The 19,636-nt window shown below is 36.7% G+C and overlaps 1 protein-coding gene across 1 annotated transcript in view; it reads right to left on the bottom strand.

The window, feature by feature from the left end:
• The window catches only part of COL24A1 (collagen type XXIV alpha 1 chain), a 427,584-nt gene that overhangs the window by 58,220 nt on the left and 349,728 nt on the right, over positions 1-19,636 (bottom strand). Inside the window, exons 47-48 of the mRNA XM_077119355.1 lie at positions 15,154-15,207; positions 13,909-14,016 (exon numbers count right to left, since the gene is read on the bottom strand). Coding sequence (XP_076975470.1) covers positions 13,909-14,016; positions 15,154-15,207 — 162 coding nt within the window. The remainder of the gene's footprint in view (positions 1-13,908; positions 14,017-15,153; positions 15,208-19,636) is intronic.

Below are 19,636 nucleotides of genomic sequence, written 5' to 3'. Positions count from 1 at the left end.
GACATTTCAGCTAAGTCCCAAAAGATCAAGAAGTTGTTCATCATAAAGCCAGAAAGACAGAAGAGCTTTCCAAACAGAGGGAATAAATTACATTCACAAAGCCATGAAAGTAAGGGAAAAACACAGAATAACTAACCTATTTCAAGTTGTAGAGCACAGTGGTTAAGAACATGGGCTATGGAACCAGATTGCCTGGTTTGGGCTCCATTTTGAGTTCTGGCTCCATTATTCATTGTTTGTGTAACTTTCAACAAGTTACTTAGTTTCTCAGAGCTATAGCTTCTTCTTAACTGGGAATATTAGCTATACCTACTTCGTGGGGTTTTGTGAGGATTAAATGAAACACATATTCAGCATCAGAATACTGGCTGATACATAGTAAGTATTCAATATTTGCTAGCTATTACTATGATTGGGATGCAGAGCATGTGTGAGGGGAAAGGTAGAATTTTAGACTGCAGATGTACACAGAAGCTGCTGTGGAGGCTAGATCATGGAAGATCACCATTCTACAAGGAGTTTGAACTATCTGATTAAGAGTCATGAAATTTTCAACTAGGAAAGTTACATCCTTAAGCAAATCTTTCTTTTTGATGTTAATAAGTGGCCAAACAGACTGAGTTCTGTCTCCTTTGGAAGAGGTCCTAATGAGCAGAAAATGGGCCAAAACCAGTAGCAGGAGAGGAAAGAGAGAGAAAGTACCAATCAGGATAACTCATAACTGGATAATAAGCCTCTTAAAAATCAAGAGTTGGCAAATACTGAATGCAGATCTGGTCGAGGAAAGTATGTTTTATCTTCAAAGTAATGTGAAAGGAGAGAATGTATATTCTTAGAAACAGAAGTTTCTTTAGTATGACTAGCTCATAGACTAAAGAACACGTAGCCCAGATGGGTGACAGGGCTGCTGTTGTTTGTAATAAAGGCTTCCTTGGTGGTCCTGCTGCTACTCTCTGCTTGGATTATGAGTGGGCTGATGAAGTGTTTTTCCTTCTTATACTGGACACAATCCACAAATAGAAAAAATAAAAGATTTCAATGTTCTTTTAGGACAAGCATCTCACTTTAGATTACATTTAAGGCTGTTCACCTGACAAACTGCAAAGTCAAGACTTTGGTTTGTTCTAAGTCAAGTTGTTGGTTTTCTTTCTTTTCCTCCCTTCCAACAACCAGTTTTATTAGTTGCAGCAATAAAAAATAAGACTGGTAAGCCTTCGTTTTGATGACAAATGGATTTACGATCTCTGGAGAGAAAAGTTGTTTTCCTTTTTTCACAAATGATGGAGGTATAATGCTTGTACAGAAGGCCAACTCAATGAAAACAGAATGGCAGGCTCATTTACTACAGATGTGCTAAGTTAACTGGCCTTAAAACACTCATTTGTACAGAAGGAAATTCACACCAGACAACTCTGAGCCTTCCCAATATTGTCCTTCAGTTATAGTCACATGACCTTTGAAAAACATTGAAATTACAAATCGAGTATGCCAGGAATTCTTTAACTCCTTGGCCACACCAAAACAAGAAAGAACATTGTTTAGGAAAACCAGGCAGTTGCACAATGCTAGAAATCTCAGAATAAATATTTTTTCTCATGGAAAAACCCAGCAGAGTCTTTAAAGGTATGCCAAGAAACACCATGGTGACATGATTAAAAAAAAAAAAAAAAAAAAAGACAAATGGAAAGATGTCCTTTTCCCTGGTTGAAAATATTCCAGGGAACCTGTTAGTATTTAGAAATTGTATTACTTTCTCTAAAGTAGTTTTTCTATTATCATGGTAGTTTCAGAAAGAATTATCTTAGAATTCACATTCCTTAATGACAAGTTTAGCCATTTCTACCTATTTCAGTTGAACCAAAGACTAATTCCCTAAAAAGCATTAATCATTGCAGTTTCATATTAAATATTCTATAAAGAACAGAGATATGTATAGAAAACATTTCCATATTCATAAACACTAACAATATATTCAGACCTTGGGATTACAAAAAGGACTCCTCAAGGGAAAACTGTTTTTATTTTGATAGATATGAAATACTTCAACATTTAAGACAGCCTGATATCCTAAACATGGGTGTAAAATTCTTTTAACTTATTCTTTGAAAATGCTAAAAAGTAGCCGATGATTTATAATCTGATATCCAACTTCTTACTAATGACAAAATTGGATATTGTTCAACTTCATGTTTCTGGGAGGAAAACTGAAGCAGGATTCAATATTATTATAATTCATTTAAGTTCCTTTCTTCACAAAATTCAATGAGCTTTTAATACTCATCATAGATAAAGGGATATGCTGTATAGACTTTGTAAAATGGTCCCCCATTTAGAAGTAGTGGAACTTAGGAAGTTGGAGCCAGAATATACACGTTTTGTTGTTTGACCAACGCATATCATATTCTCCTTTCTCTATGTCTTCAATCTCTCCATCCTACTAGGTCATTCCTGGTAAGCATTTAAATATGGTCAAGTTTTTCTCATTTAAAAATAACTTTCCACCATGATCTTAGTTTCCTCTCTAGTTATTGCCCTCATAACCAAACTTTTCAATCAAATAGTCTGGATCTCTTTCTTCATTTTCTCACCATCCACTCTCTCCTCAAGCACCTCACTCCTTTTTTCCTGAACTAACCAAATTAAATAGTTCTTGCTAAAGTTACCAATGACTTCTATGTGCTAAAATACAATGACCATAATTTCATCTCTTTAGATTTCTATATTAATCAGGTTCCTTATTTATAAACATCGAAAACTAACTTTGGAAAATTTATTGAAAAGACATTTGGTCACATACAATTATACATCATCAGGCTGGGAAAACTGGTAAAATTAAAGGGAAGATAAGGTAGCTAGAATTTGGACACTGTAGCTTGTATCACCTTTACTGCTGGACAATGGACACTATGGCTGACATTACTCTCGCCACTAGAAATTGGGTGCTACTGATATTACTGCGATTGCTACCAGAACAGAATCTCCACTGTCTATACTTTTTTGTGCCACTAATCCCCAATTTGAAGACCCAGGTGAGAATATCTGATTGGTCATACTTGGGTCATGGGCCTACATCTCTGTTTCAAAGAGGGCCTGGAAGATAAGAGTCTGACATTTTTTACTTCTATAATGTAAGATGACCTCCCATTTAGACTTATAAAGAGAGTGCTTTCCAGACATAAAAATGGGGGTAAGATGTTGAGTAGCCACACACACAAAAACAAACAAGAAAAAACAGAAATAATACTAAAAAAAAGAAAGGCAAATGTCCAGCAAAGTCTTTCAGGATTATTAGATATAGTTGATGACTTCCTTCTTCTTAAAATGCTCTTTCCTAATTCTCCATGAAATTACATACCTGTTGTGATCACTCCTTTTCACCGTGCTTTTTAGTCTCCTCTTCCTTCTTAACCTGCCTTCTAAGTGTCAGAATTCCTCACAGCTTGATTCTGGACCTTTCCATTGTTTGCTTAATTTAGGTGCCTGTTTTTCTTTCTTTGCTCCCCAGAGCCACTGACCACCCTTCTCTTTCTTGCTATTTGACCTGAGAATCTGACCTTCATGGACTGCATCATCTTGGTTCTCTTTCCCTCTGTCTTCCAGTTGGGATGTGCCAATGGGACCCACCACAAAGATATAAAAGGTGAGAGGAAAGAGAAGTAATATATTTACTCCTCCCATTTTCTCCCTTAGACATTCTGTCAGTAAGCTGGGTTACTTTCAACTAAATAGTTCCTGCCACATGACCCTCTATCAATAGCACCAGCTCTCAACTCAGATCTTATAAAATTATTCTTCAATGAGGCCAATATTATCCTGAAACTAAAACTAGAAAAGACATTAGAAAAAAAGAAACAAAAGACCAATTTCCTTCATTATCACAGATGCAAAAATTCTAAACAAAATTTTGGCATATTGAGAGAGGATTGTGAGAAGATGGGGGAGTAGGCAGTTTCAGGAATCAGTCCCTCCACCAAAACAACTATTCAACTGGCATGAACTGTCTGAATCAAGTATTTTGAAACTCTAGAGTCTAGTGGAACACTGTATAGCATCCAAGGAAGAGCTGGTGAAAGAGGTTAGTAAATTGTGGTAAATACCAGTGAATTTCACCTTCCCCGTAGAGATTACCATGCTCCACCCTCCAGCTTCATGGCAGGCAGCAGTGAGGACTGATTATAGCCCAGGTTCCTGGTGCAGCTTACTCATGCCACGGTGGGCGATAAGTACCTAGTCTTTCAAACTGCAGAGGTATGTAGTCTGATGGCTGATCTCTCCTTTTGATCAGCTACTTCAGATCACTGGGGGATGGCTCTGAAGGTGGCCATTGTTACAATCCACTCAAGCAAAAGCAGCAGAGGAATGTTAAAGACAATACCCTTCCTCAAAACTACAGAAAACAGTTAAAGCGCTGCATTAACTAGCAATGAAAATCAAGAAAATGCTACTTCAAAAGCCATAGGAGAAACTCTTGGTGTTCTTGCTGGATCCCATCCCTACACCCTCTCTCTGGTGTAGTGTGGAGCTAGCCTGAGCAACCATTATGGCTCCTTGTCCTATTTCAGAGGGAGAACAGTGGTCTCTTTGTACAAATTGGGGTCATGTATGCCAGTGCCAATCTGTCTGGTAGAAATCTGAGGGACTGGCCAGGGAACTTGTCTCAGTATCATTCTCCCAGGGTTTTCCTGATGGCAGAGAAGCAGATGGCTTGCATAAAGCTGGGCAGTGTGAGAAACAATTAAGTCAAACCAAGGCAAAGCAATCCTTGCATTAAGTCACACAATAGAACACCCATAAGGGGGTGAAGTCTATTTCAAAGGGCTCAGAGGGAGCATTTGAACTTCTATAAACTGTAAATGGGGGAAATTCCTAAGGCCACAAGCAAGCACAGGTCCAAGAAAGGAAGCAGGGGTCACAGTTCCAGGTAGGCACAGATCATGCAGAGAGGACCCTGCACTTTGCAATTGCCTTGGGCTGATCTTCTTGACGGTAGGGCAAGCTCTGATGGAAACAACCAGTAAATTTGCAAAGACAGTGAAAGATGCTTTTTGCTTTGGTTTCTTTGTTTTGGTTAGCTCCTGTCACTCAATAAAATCTCATATTACTAGCTGGATATAAACTTAAGGAACAGATAGCTCAAGGACTAAACTCTAGTGTTAAAATTTTAAAATATTAAAATATACACTATGTAATAAGAGATTATAATACAAAGAGACAGGAAATGATGGCCTATCCAAAGAAATAATTAAAAAACCCAGAAACCATCAATGAAGAGGAGCAGATTTTGGACATACTGGAGAAAGGTTTTAAAAGAATGATCCTCCAGTATACTCAAGGAGATAAAGGAAAACAGAGAGAAAGAAATAAAGGATTTGAAGAATGAATCTTTCTTCATTCATGTACATGAATGAACAATATGGAAATCTTTCTGAAATTTTCAATTGGAACCAAACAGAAATACTAGTATTGAAAACCAAAATAACTGAAATGAACAATTCCTTAGAAGGAAAGCAGATTGGAACTGGCAGAATAAAGAATCAGTGCTTTTGAAAAGAGGACAATTGAAATGAAAGAAAATTGAATGAAAGAAAAAAATTGTCAACCATGGATTTTATATCTGGCAACTTATTTTTTTTTTAAAATGGGTGCGAGATTAAGACATCCCCAGATAAACAAAAGCTGAAGAAGTTTGTCACCACCAGACTTGAGAGAAAAGGACCCTAGACAATGGATTGGAGTAGCATAAAGAAATGAAGACCACTGATAAAGGTTATCATATGGGTAATTATAAATGCCATTACTATTGTATTGTACTTTTTGTTTTGTAACTCCTCTTCTTCTTACACGTTCTAAAATCAAATGCATAAAAAGTAATGACAAATCTATGGTTGTGGACATACAATGTATATAAAACAGTTTTTAACAATATGAAAAAAAGTTTGGTGACAGAGAACTGTAGGAACAGTGTACGTGTATGCTACTGCAGTTCAGATGATCTCAAATAAAATATGATTGTTACAGATTCATGATATTAAATTTTAACCCCTTGGTAACCACAAAGAAAATAAATGAAAATATATATATTTAGAAAGAAATGAAAAGGGACTCAAATGGTACAATACAAAAAAATAAATAAGTGTAAAGAAGACATTAATGGAAGAATTGAAGGCAAGGAAGATACAAGATTTATAAAGACAAAGTAGCAAAATGTTAGAAGAAAGTTCCACACTATCAGCAGTTACTTTAAATATAAAAGGATTAAAAATTTACCAGTAGAAAGGTAGAATCTGCAGAACAGATGAAAAAGCATGACCCAACAATATGCTGTTTATAAGAGACTCGCCTTAAACTCAAAGACAAATAGGCTGAAAGTAAAAGGATGTAAAAAATATACTACACAAAAAGTAACCAAAAGAGAGCTGGGATAGTTATAATAATATCAGATAAAATAGACTTTAGGTTAAAAACTGTTACAGGGACAAAGGAGATAACTATATACTGATAAATGTAACATTTCAACAAGAAGATATTACAAGATATAGTTGTAAATATATAGGCACCTAATGGCAGCACCCCAAAATACATGAAACAGATATTGGCAAATTTGGAGGGACAAAGACGATGTCCCTATATTAAAAGTAGGTGATTTCAATACACCACTTAAAACAATTGATAAAATATTATATGTTATAAAACATATATAAAATATTTCATCAAATAGCAGCATAATACACATTCTTCTCTAGTGCATATGGATCATTCTCCAAGACAGGCCATATATGAGGTTAGAAAACATGTTGTCTCAACAAATTTAAAAAAACTGAAATTATACAATGTATCTTCTCTGATCACAATGGAATGAAGTTGGAAATCAGTAACAGGGAGAAACAGAAAATTCACAAATATGAGAAAATTAAACACATACTCTTAAACAACAGTGGGTCAAAGGAAAAATCAGGAGGGAAATTAGGAAGACATTAGGCAAATGAAAATGAAAACACAACATATCAAATGGTATGAGATGCAGCATATGAAGTGCTAAGTAAGCTAAATGCTTACATTAAAATAAGAAGAAACATCTCAAATCAGAGACTTAATCTCACAATTGGACATGCTAGATAAAAAGAGCAAATTAAACCAAAGTGAGCAGAAGGAAAGAAATAGAGATTGTAGTGAAGACAAATAAGTTGAGAATAAATAAAACAATAGAGAAAATCAACAAAACCAAAAGTTGGTTCTTTAAAAGATCTATAAAATTGACAAACTTTTGGCTAGTGTGACAGAGAAAAAAAGAGAGAGGTCACAAATAATTAAAACTAGAAACAAAAGGGGGAACTTTACTACTGAACTTAGAGACAAAAGCATTATAAGAGGACACTATGACCAACTGTACCTCAACAAATTAGATAATCTAGATGAAATGGACAAATTCCTAGAAACACAAACTATCTACACTGATTCAAGAAGAAATAGATGGTGTCAACAGACCAATAAATAGTAAAGAGGTTTAATAAGTAATGAAAAACCTCCCCCAAAGAAAAGACTGGGATCAGATGGCTTCAAAGAGGAATTTTACAAAACATTCCAAGAAAAATTAACACCAATTTTGCTAAAACTTTTCCAAAAAATTTCAAGAATCCCTGTTTCAATTTGCTAATACTGCTGGAATGCTCTATATTAGAAATGGATTGCCTTTTACAAAAAAGATTTATTAAAATTAAAAAATTAAAAAAATTTCCCATTCTAAGGCCATGAAAATGTCCAAATTAAGGCATCAACAAAAGGATACCTTCACACAAGAAAGGCCGATTGTGTTTGAGGTTTCTCTGTTACATGGGAAGGCACATGGCAATGTCTCCTGGCCATTTTCTCTTGGGTTGGTTTCCAAAATGGCTCTCTCAGCTCCTGTGGATCCTCGTGGCTTCTCCTAGGATGTTTTCCTTCTCTAAGTATCTGTGGGTCTCCTCCTAGCTTCTCTAGGGCAAACTCTGGATTTCAGCTTACCATTTCCCAGGGCATTTTCGGTCTCCAGCATCTGTCATGTCTCTGCTCTCTGTATCCACTCTGAGCTCGCATCTGTCATGTCTCTGCTCTCTGTATCTGCTCTGAGTTCTCTGTATGTTTTCTACCTTTTATTCTCTTTATAGAGGCTCCAGTAAAAGGATCAAGATCCACCTTGAATTGGGTTGGTCACATCTCCATGGAAACAACCTACTCGAAAGATCCTAGGTCCTACCCATAATAGGTTTGTACCCACAAGATTGGATTAGAAGAACATAGCTTTTCTGGGATACATAACAGTTTCAAACCAGCACATTTCACCTTTTGGACCTCCAAAAGACATGATATTTCCATATACAAAATACACTAATTCCATCACAATACCACAAAAGCCGGAAACCATTTCAGTAACAATACAAATATAATACCAAGTCAACAATGTTCAAAGCCTCATCAAAAACAGCTTGGTTTGTCCTGAGGTCTGGTCCTAAGGAAAAAAATTCTCCTCTGGCTGTAGACATGTGAAACTCAGAACAAGCTATTGCTGCTAACGTACAAAGGAGGAACAGTCAAAGGATAAACATTCCCATTTCCATAGGACGAAATTGGAAGGAAAACAGGAGTCACCAGACGCGAATAATTCCAGAAACCTGCAGGGCATACCCCATTAGGTTTCAAAGTCTGAGAGTCATTTATAGAATGATGATTCATCCTTGGGGTTCGAGAGAGCAACAGTCCCATTCTCTCCAAGGGCTTATGCAATGGCCCTGCTCTCTGCAAACACTGGGGTGAGGGTTGCAATATTGGAGAACATTGGGGAGACCACCTTTTTCTCAGCTCCACCCTCCTCAAGCACCCAGGTGGCACTTGAACTCTTTGCCACTGCCAGGGCAGTTGCTTAACCCCATAAGAACAGTGGGGGTGGTGACCAGGTTCTCTGCAATCCCTGGGGAATGTGCCCTGCCCTCTCTGAGGCCTGAGGCAGCAACACTCTTCCTGAACAAGGAGGCAGAAGGTCTGGCCAAACTCACCTTCTCCACATGCATAGGTGGGTCCACTCTCCTGGCCTGAGATTTCTTTGCTCCAGCCCTTAGCTGCCATGGTTCTGTCTTTAAAGTAATTTTTCCTTCAAACTGTCCTTTTGCTGCCCCTTTTAGACCAGACTGGCAGTGGTTCTGTTCACACAGATCTTGCAAATAATATTTTGGTTTTGCATGCAGCATTCAGGGCTCACAACCACCAGACAATAAGACTTTCCACAAATCCACATCCCTTCTGGTTAACTCCATCTCCAATTATAGCTTGTGTTAAAATAGCTGACTGGGTTCATGTTTGGTTAAATTCTCACACGTGGCACTATTCTCTGGGGACTCATTTTCCAAAAGTCCAGAATTTTCCAAATATCAATTACTGGTTTCTTTGTACCAAAGAGTCTAACTCTCAGCATATCCCTTTTCTTCTGCATTTTGCTAGAAGCTTCACTCAAGAAAGGCAGATTGCTTCTGGAGTTTTCTGCAACATGAGAAGGTATACAGCAATGTCTGCCAGCCCTTCTCTCTTGGGGTGGTTTTCAAAATGGTTCTCTCAGTTCCTGTGGGTCCTTCTGGCTTCTCCAAGGGCGTTTTCTTCTCTAAACCTCTGTGGGTCCTCTCTTAGCTTCACTGTGGCAAACTCTAGATTTCATCTCTTAGCTTAGCATCTTCCAGGGCATTTTCTGTCTCCTAGATCTGTCACGTCTTTGCTCTCTGTATCAGCTCTAGCTCTGTGTATGTCTTCTGCCTTTTGTTATCACAGAAGCTCCAGTAAAATGATTAAGACCCACCTTAAATGAGGTGGGTCACATCTCCATGGAAACAACCTAATCAAAAGGTCCCACTCATAGTAGGTCTGCACCCAAAAGACAACATGGCTTTTTTGGGGGATACATAACAGTTTCAAACCAGCATACTCCCTAATTCATTCTATGGGGCCCAATATCATCACAATACCAAAGTCAGGTAAAAATCCCACAAGAAATGAAAATTACATATCAATATCCCTTATGAATATAGAAGGAAAAAACCTTAATAAAACAGTAGTAAACAGAATCCCACAGCAAATTAAAAGAATTATACACCAAGTTCAAGTGGGATTTATCCTAGGTATGCAGGAATGGCTCAACCAAAATACTTATTTAAAAAAATGGAAAATAACAAGTGTTGGAGAGAATGTAGGAATCCTCCTTCAGTGTTGGTGGGAATGTAAAATGGTGCAGCCACTGTGGTAAAGAGTTTTACTTCTAGTGTATATGCAAAAGAATTGAAAGGAAGGACTTAGATATTTTCACACTGATGTTCATAGCAGCATTGTTCACAATTGTGAAAAGATGGACATAATTCAAGTATACATTAACAGATGAATGAATAAATAAAAGATGATATATATATATATATATATATATATACAATAAAAATTATCAGCCTTAAAAAGAGACAAGTTTCGATACATGCAACAACATGGTTGAAACTTGAAGACCTCATGTATTATATGATCTCACTGATATGAAATAATTAGAATAAGCAAATTCTTAGAGTCAGAAACTAGAGCACAGGTTACTAGGGGTTGGGATGTGGAGAATTAATGTTTAATTGGTACAGTATTTCTGTTTGGGGTAATGAAAAAGTCTTGATAATGGACGATGTTTATGGTCGCACAACATTGTGACTGTAATACCACTGCCATTATGTATATGAATGTAGTTAAAGGAGGAAATTTTAGATTGTATATATATATATTACTAGCATAGATTAAAAATAACAACCATAGGACTGTAAATCACAGTATAAACTATGGCATATAGTTAATAGTATAATTATAATCATATTGTTTAGCAATTATAACAATGATACCATGTTAATGCAAAAGGCCAACACTGTGAATGTGATTGGCATCACTGAAATGTTTAATTGAATACGGGTGAAAAGGGAAATCTTGGGTTGTTTAAGTGTTATTAGAACAAAAATTAGGAAAAAAGACTATACAATACAAACAGTGAACCCTAAAATAAGCGATGGTCTATGGTTAATGGTATAATTGTAGTGTTGTTTTCAGTAGTTGTAACAGGGATGCTGCACTGGTGGAAAGTGTCAGTGACGGCAAGGACTGTCTACATAACAGGACTGTCTACATAGCAGGGAGTTCTCTATTTTCTGTAAAATCTGCAACCTAATAAAAAAAGAAAAAGAAAAAACACCCCAGCGCTTTGTTAATAAAGAAACAAAGTGACTTATCATCTATATGTTTAAACATAAATGCTCAAAAAATATGTATTTAGAACAACACAGTCAAATAAAAATGTATACGTTAAAATACAGAAAAACTAGTACGTTTTAGCTGGGTAAGCTAGGGAGATGAGACGGACAGTGAGAATAAAAGGAATTAAATCAGTCAAAGACCAGATCCATGCAAAAACTGAAGATGATAGTATTCCCTAAATTCATAAATATGAATAGCCCAACAACTTTTTGCAGCTAAGATGAAAAAAAAAAAAAAAAAAGACAAAGAGGGGGAGATGAAAACAATCTCCCCAAATAAAAAAAGCCAAAGTATTTTCTTTTCCCTGTTCGGGACTTGAGCAGATGACATAAGTCAATCATTTGAAACTCTTCTCCTTTAGGTCTCAGTGTCTTGAGGGAGTGACACGAAAATGCAGAACAGTTCAGAAATTATGCAGTAACACTGGCACTGGCACTGAAAGTCCAATGGTGGCAGTTTCTAGTAGTGAAAATGACAGTGGTGGCATCCTAATTAGTCTGTTCCTGGAGGCTTGTTTTAAATGTCTCTTAATTTCAGCATTTTCTGACATTGGATCTTCAGCCTTTCTTTTGATTGTGTTAGCAACCCTATTTCCATTCTATAATTTGTTTTCTGCTTAAGTTAGCCAGAGTAGATTTATGATGTTTGCAACCAAGAGCCCTAACTGGGTTTTGGAATAACCCTAAGTATGCAAGTGACCTTGGCATCTGACCCTAAGTCCCCTTCATTCTTGTATAGTCTAGATGGACCCAGTGATCTGATTTCAAGCATCAGTTGCCACCCACACAGATTCTAGGAATAAGGGCTTAGAGTGGTATCATGTGGAATCAGTCTCTTATTTGCATGGATTAAGTATGTTTGGTATTTGTTTTCCCTTAGCCATTAAATTACTATACTTTAAGTATTACCTGACTATTGAACAAGGATAGAGAATTGTTAGGAAATGTCTATTTTCTTGCTAGAAACTAAAAGCAGATAACAATCAATTGCCATATTGCTTTTGGAGCAAGAATATATGTTTTATATTTTTGTAATTCAAATTAATGTTTTCCATTCCATGCAATTTCCAATTCTTCATAGGGGAGACTTGAAGCATCACACATTTTCAGAAAAATAAAGTTTTGTCACAATGAATCACTAAATGACTGATGTAAGAAGTGATTGATAACTTTGGATCACTAATGTTCTGATGATTATTCATATATTGAATTTCTGAAATTCTTATTAAACACATATATGAAGCATCCTGATTTCTATTATCAATAATCTGGAATAGATATCTAGATTAGTTGTATTTTAGCCAAAGAAAAAATGATTTCCCATTTCTAGTAATTAAATAAACTTATACACTTTTGTTAGTTTTTACAGTTCATTTTTTAGCCTTTTAAACTACTGGGCACATCCATATCACTTCCACACTTAAATTTCTGCTCAGCAATAAGTACAAAATATTTTGAAAAGCAGACTAGTTCCAGTAAAAATTTTCCCTATACAACCTAACCTGCAAAAACAGAGACTCTCTCTTTAATTTAGAGTTTTATTGCTGTATTTTTAAAATCCACATTTCATTTTAAGACTGTAGAACATGAAAATGAGGGTCCAGTGCATGAGTTCCTTTTAAGACTGAGATCTCAAATGAAAGTCCTTTTTTTCATTACTGATGGTACTGGTAAAGTATCTCAAGTATCTATTTTAATTCAAAATACCAACCTGTTGTCAGTTTCTTAGGCCTTATCCTGATATTCTTATGTTCTGACATATTGTCTCCCAAACAAATAGAAACCATATTAAGACTCCTTAGAAAACTTCATGCTTGCAGTAGATATTTATTTCTGGGATAATTAAATTGGTTAGGTCATAGTTCTATTTTTACAAATGAGAAACACATCATAGTGTAAAAAGATTATCAATTTGGGTTTGAGTTTAGGTACAGCAGCATACCTGATTTAATAAATAATTAGGTTGATTTATTATTTAAGTAAACAAAAACAAGTCACAGGTAGCCACATCCAAAGGCCAAAAACGTTAATAAATAAATTTTATGGGGTTCTTTAAGTATGTGGTCAACTCTTCAAACATTTCCAGTTAAAATACAATCTGGGTAACAAAATATTTGGATCAGGATGACATTGGGGAAGAGGGAAAATGGCTAAGTGAAAACTAAAGTGGTATTTTTAAACTTCTCATCAAATAAATAGGGTAAAATTTTGCATAAAAATAAGAAAAGTAAAAGGAAATGAATTTTGACAAAACCTACCTTGAGTTACTGCCAAAACATAAATGTTCCAAAGGGGACTTAAGACTCAAATACAGCCAGTTGTGTTGACTCTAAAATTTTAGTTCTTATTTTCAAGATTTTACATGTGTAAAAATGGTATGTTAACACTGTATGGATTATTAGAGTATAAAATAGTCATGAGAATGTACCCATTGGCATTTCTTTTAAATATAGTTGATATAATCATAAATACAATTCCAAAATATTTTTTAAAGAAATGACTGGCTTAGTATAAGCCAATGCCAAAAACTAAGAAAGATACCCCAAATATCTACATTTTAGCAAAAAAACAATCGCACAAAAGAAATAAACAATAAAATAACATTTAAACTACTCACAGGAAGTCCCTGTTTTCCTGGTAGTCCAACTTTTCCAGGGTTTCCTGAAATACCATCTGCTCCATGGTATCCTTGCATGCCTCTTGGCCCAGGTAGACCTGGAAGTCCCTTGATAATTAGAAGTTACTTGGATTAGAGACTGATGCTATACAGATGTTGAAATGATAAATACCTTCATATTTATGGGGGGAAGGTTTACATATTTTTAATACCATGAACCAGGACAAATTTTTCTGTTTTCTGGATTCCTTAATTTACTATTTGGATTCAAAATATGAGTTAACTGTCTTTATAAGCCTCCTAAACAAAAATATCAAGCTAATCATCATTTTACTGTCTAACCTCTTCAGCTTCAACGCAATTCCCTGGTATGTCTTATTGTGCCAGTCCATGCTTCAACCAGCTGTGGAGAAAAAATCAGCTATATGTGTGCAGAGATAGGTTGTTGTGTGTAGGAGACAGGTTGTCATTCATTATCTGCAAAACCTCGTTTTGCTATTATTTTCCCAAGAAACAAATTATGGCTTTTTTGCTGCCACTTTGAATCAGATAATTATATGACTGAGAAAAAGTCTGAACATTTTGTTTCTACTCTCAGGCAACTGGATTTCATCTGAAGTCATCTCTGATCTGAATGTGCTTATAATTTATGTTCATTTTCTCTACTTTTTTTGAATCCACATAGGCTACCCAAAGCAAGCACCTTGTCTCTGTTTAGGAGAGACCACAGAACGTCTTTGCTAAAAAGCCAGTTAACACACATCTGCCTGGCCAGAGGAGGTAATTGTTAGCTAACATAAAATTAAGCTTTATTTTGTGATGAAAGGATCAAAGTTTTTTTTCTAAGACCCCGTTTGCCAGGAGAATGACACTGGATCTTCCAATTAAAACCCAGTCCATGCCTTTTAAATTATTGTTTAAAGCTCCTTGATCTTCGTTGCCATTCATTTCATCAAGATTCCAAGTTTCCTGCTTTTCAGTGGTTCACCAACAGAATAGCATGAGTCCACAGAGAGGGTTGCATAACACATCCTTCAACTGCAAGGACATGTCTCTAAACAGCAAGTTTGATTTTGAGCTAAATGGTCATATTTTGTTCCCTCTGTGTTCCAGCATGGTTTAATTTTTTTTTTATCACAATCTGATTTATCCAGCATTTGTTATAATTGGCTCCAAACTTTTCTGCTTGTAAAAAGTGCCAATTATATTTAGAAAAACACAAAAGAAAAAAGGCCTGTAACTTACAGGAATCCCAGGTTTCCCAGATGGACCAGGCACTCCTTTTTTCCCCTTAGGACCCTAAAAATGTGAAGCATAACTGTTAGTTGATGTAATAAACTTAATTAAACTGAAGACATGGGAAAAGCTCTTAAGAACTGGATGCTACAGTCAGTTCTTCCACTAACTAACTGTATGTCACTGAGGTTGCCACTTAACTTTTCTGGGAATCATTTTCTTCATATGAAAATGAGAGAATTTGACCAGGTAATCTTTGAATTTCCTTTAGGATCCAAATTCTATGATTTAAAAACTTAAATCATAGTTCTAAAAGGGAAATGGATAGATTATTTAAAAATATTCCCAATTTCAGGCAAGTTCTTTGTCTCTCTTCTGAAAGTGGATCAAATCCAGTAAACATTTACTGAACAAGATGTATCAGGTATTCCTGATATGTGCTGGGAATGCAAAGGTGAAGTTCTTGCTCACAAAGCATTATCGTGTAAGGAGGGAGATAAATCCTTTAATGTGCTCCTCTGGAAGAACAGAGAACATACTTGTGAATCAAAGAAAAGATATTCGTTTCTCAGGGAACTGTTTGTTTTTCCATGTGTGAGATGTTTTAAATCATAATTGATTTAGCAGTAATTGGCCTGCCAGGACAGTTAGGAATTTTGTCCTTGAAAATCATGCCATTGTTATGATGATATCCTCAAATTATTTTAAGAAGAAAAATGGGAAGAGTGACCTGGTTCACAAGTAAGAAAAAGAAAAATATTGACACTACAGAAACATTTCTTGGGAATCATCAAAAGTTCTCACAAATAGGATAATTACACCAAAATGGAATGTTAAATTATTCTAAATCAAAGACAAATTGTGCCAAAGATTCCACTTAACAACAACAACAAAAGAAACAATTTCAGAAATTGTTCCATCTTCTTAAAATGATCTTGAACATTTTAAGAAGAAATAGGATATATAGTCACAGAGAAAAAGGACATAACATGTTCTGTAAAAGATAAAAATCCAATTTTGTTAGAATTCAACAGTATTTAATTTGGGGGAGATGTATGGATCAAGAGTTTGATCTCCAATTTTAATAAAATTTGTCTTAAAAAGTCACTAATCCAAAAAAAATACACACACACACACACACACACACACACACAAAGTCACTAATGCAAACTCTTTCTAAGGGTGAGGAAACCAGAAAATGAGATAGTTGGTTACCTACGTTTATATGATGTAGATTTCTGGAATGTATCCCTGTATTTCTTTCAGAACACAATAAAAAAGTAAAAAAGCAAATAAAGACTTTTTGAATACTGAAAAATGTTCTGATTTCAGTCATCTTGAATAGTATATGAATTGTGATAATATTTAATGTTAACCAGCTGTTTTTTCCTTCAAGGTATTTCTTTACATGCAGATATAGATCTGTTCTAGACTTCTGATTTTCAGATTAGACATTTACTTGGCTTATGTGGTGGTTGGAAGTTGTATGTACTTGTGCTGGTTTGAAAATGTTATGTACCCCCAGAAAATCCTTGTTCTTCTAATCCTAATTCAGTTTGTAAATGGACCTTTTGATGAGGTCGTTTCCATGGAGATGTGGCACACCCAACTGTGGGTGTCACCTTTTGATTAGATGGAGATATGATTCTGCCCATTCAAAATGGGTCTTGATTACTTTAATGGAGTCCTTAGAAGAGTTGACATGGGGAAATATTTAGGAGAAGCTTAGACACAGATGTTTGGAGATGCAGAAGCCACAGGAGATGCTGGGAGCTAAGAGAGCTGACAGGAACCAGAGACCAGCAGATGTTGCCATGTACCTTTCCATGAGATGCTAAGCTAATACATGAAACCCAGAGTTTTGCCCCAGAGCAGCTAAGTCAGGACCCACAGATGACTTTCCACAGAGAAAGCCACAGGAATCAAAAGCTAAAGAAAACAGAATCAGGAACAAGGGCCAGCAGATGTCAGCCATATGCCTTCCCATGTGACAGACATTGCTCTCTTTGGAGTCAAGGTATCTTTCTCTGGCTGCCTTAGTTTGGACATTTTTAAGGCCTTAGATAGACCTGTAAACTTGTAACTTAACAAATACCCTTTATAAAAGCTGATCCATTTCTGGTATATTGCATTCTGGCAGTTTTAACAAAATAAAACAGATTTTGGTACCAGTGATGTGGGGTGCTGCAGTTTGCAAATACCAAACATGTTGGAATGGCTTTTTAAGTGGATAAGGGGAGGGTTCTGAAATAATTGTGATCTGCCTAATAGGAAAGGCCTGAACTGCTTTGAAGAGGCTGTTGGTAGATATATGGATGCTAAAGGGTCTTCCAGTGAGACCTTTTGACAGAAATGATGAATGTGCTGTTGCAAACTGAAAGGAGACCCTTGTTTTAAAGTGGCAGAGAATTTGGCAAAATTGAGTACTGCTGTTGGATGGAAGGCAGAACTTGAAAGCAATACATTAGGATACTTAGCTGAAGAGATTTTCAAGCTAAATGTGAAAAATGCAGTCTGGATGCACCTTACAGTTTATACTAAAATGTGAAAGGAAAGGGATAAATGGAGAATGAACTCTTGGGTACAAAGAAATCAGAAACTGATGATCTGGAAAATTCTGAATTTCCAGAAAGTAAAACCCCACAGAATAGTGCTCCACATGAGGATTTAATCAAACACAGCACCTGCCAGTCATTTCAGAAAAAGCCAGGATTAGAAATGTAGTTCTCCAGATAGATTTGTGTAAAGACCTATTGTCTGATGGCTTTGATCCTTGTGTGCTACATGGAAAACCAACAATTTTTGGTGAGATCTGTATAAATGGAACCATAGCCAGTATGGACTAAAAGGAACAGAAAAAGGGCAGATTGAAGGAAAAATGACTTCAAAGGCAGAACCATGGAAGCTAAGGTCTGGAGCCAAGAAATCTTGGTCTAGGAGGGTAGATCCATCCACGTACGTGGACAGGGTGAGTTTGCCCTGGAAGTAGAGGGTGGATGCCTTCCACCTAGATGTTCAGAAAGAGAGGATAGAGCACATCAACTGGAGATGGGGAAAACCTGGCTGTCATCCCAATGTTCTGGAGGGACTGAGCATGTGTCCCTGGAGATGGAAGAGAGTTGAAGTGCTTCTGCAATGGTTGGAGAAGGCAGAGTTGAGAAAAACAGGAGATGGAAGAGAGTCCAAGTGCTTCCCCAATGGTTGGGGAAGGCAGAGCTGAGAAAAACAGTCTCCCTAAAGTTCCCCAAGGTTGCAACCCTCAGGTGTTTGGAGAGAATAGGGCTGCTGTGTAAGTGCTCAGAGAGGATGGGTGTTGCTTCCTATTGAAACGGAGCTGAAAGGATATTAAGGAATGAGGAGAAAAAAAGGAAGAAGGAGGGAAGGAAGGAAGGAAGGAAGGAAGGGAGGGAGGGAGGGAGGGAGGGAGGGAGGGAGGGAGGAAGGAAGGAAGGAAGGGAGGCGCAGATGGGCTCAGGGGGTCTGAAGCTTGAGTTTACTTCAGACAGACTTCAGACGACTTTATTCTTATCCAGAGCCTACTTAAATACTACAGGGTGACAAAAGGCATGCATGCATTTCTTGAAAGAACAGAGAGCTTATTTTTCAGTGCTCTCTTCCTTCATACTTAACATAACCATTTGGGGTAAACATTCTCTTCCTCCCAGACTGCTCTACATAACAATCTCCGCAGTTTACTGCCACCATCCTGAGGCCAGCTGCTTCCAACAAATTCTGCAGGTCTTGTTTTAACACTTGGTTCCTACAGATGGGATTGCTGTTTTCTGAAGCCCCAAGGAGGTTAAAGTGTTATTCTACAAATGACTCTCAGACTCTGAAATCCAAAGGAGTATTTCCTACAAGTTTCTGGAATTGTCTGGGATCTCTGACTTCTGTTTTTTTTTCCAGTCTCCCCCAGGACCATATTTATCCTATAATTGTTCCTCCTTTGTATACTTGAAGCAGATAATCTATCCTGAGTTTCACAGGCCACAGCAAGAAGAGATTTTTTGCCTTAGAACAGACCATGCCTGTAACTGACTCTGATGAGATTTTGTACTGTTTCTGAATTTGTATTGTATTTGTGTTGTTACTGCAATGGTTCAAACCTTTCCTGATATTGTGATGGAGTGAATGCATTTTGTATATGGGAAAAAATCTTTTTGGGGTCCAGAGGGTAGAATGTGCTGATATGAAACTGTTCTATACCCCAGAAAAGACTGTTCTTCTAATGCTGTTTCAATATTATAGAGTAGGACATTTTGATTAGGTTGTTTCCATGGAGATGTGACCCACCTAATTGTGATGTGTCCTTTTTATGAGATGAATATGTAACCTGGCCCACTAAGGGTGGGCTTTGATTAGTTTACTGGAGTCCTTAAAAGAGCTGACATAAAGAAACACTTAGGAGAACGCTTAGACACAGATGTTTGGAAATGCAAAAGCCCCAGGAGATGCCAGTATCTGAGGTGTCAACAGAATCGAGACAGGAACC

Source organism: Tamandua tetradactyla, chromosome 11 (assembly GCF_023851605.1).
Source record: "Tamandua tetradactyla isolate mTamTet1 chromosome 11, mTamTet1.pri, whole genome shotgun sequence".
NCBI lineage: Eukaryota > Metazoa > Chordata > Mammalia > Pilosa > Myrmecophagidae > Tamandua > Tamandua tetradactyla.
Note: the sequence above shows the minus strand (reverse complement) of the source record. Positions and strands in the feature narration are given on the sequence as shown.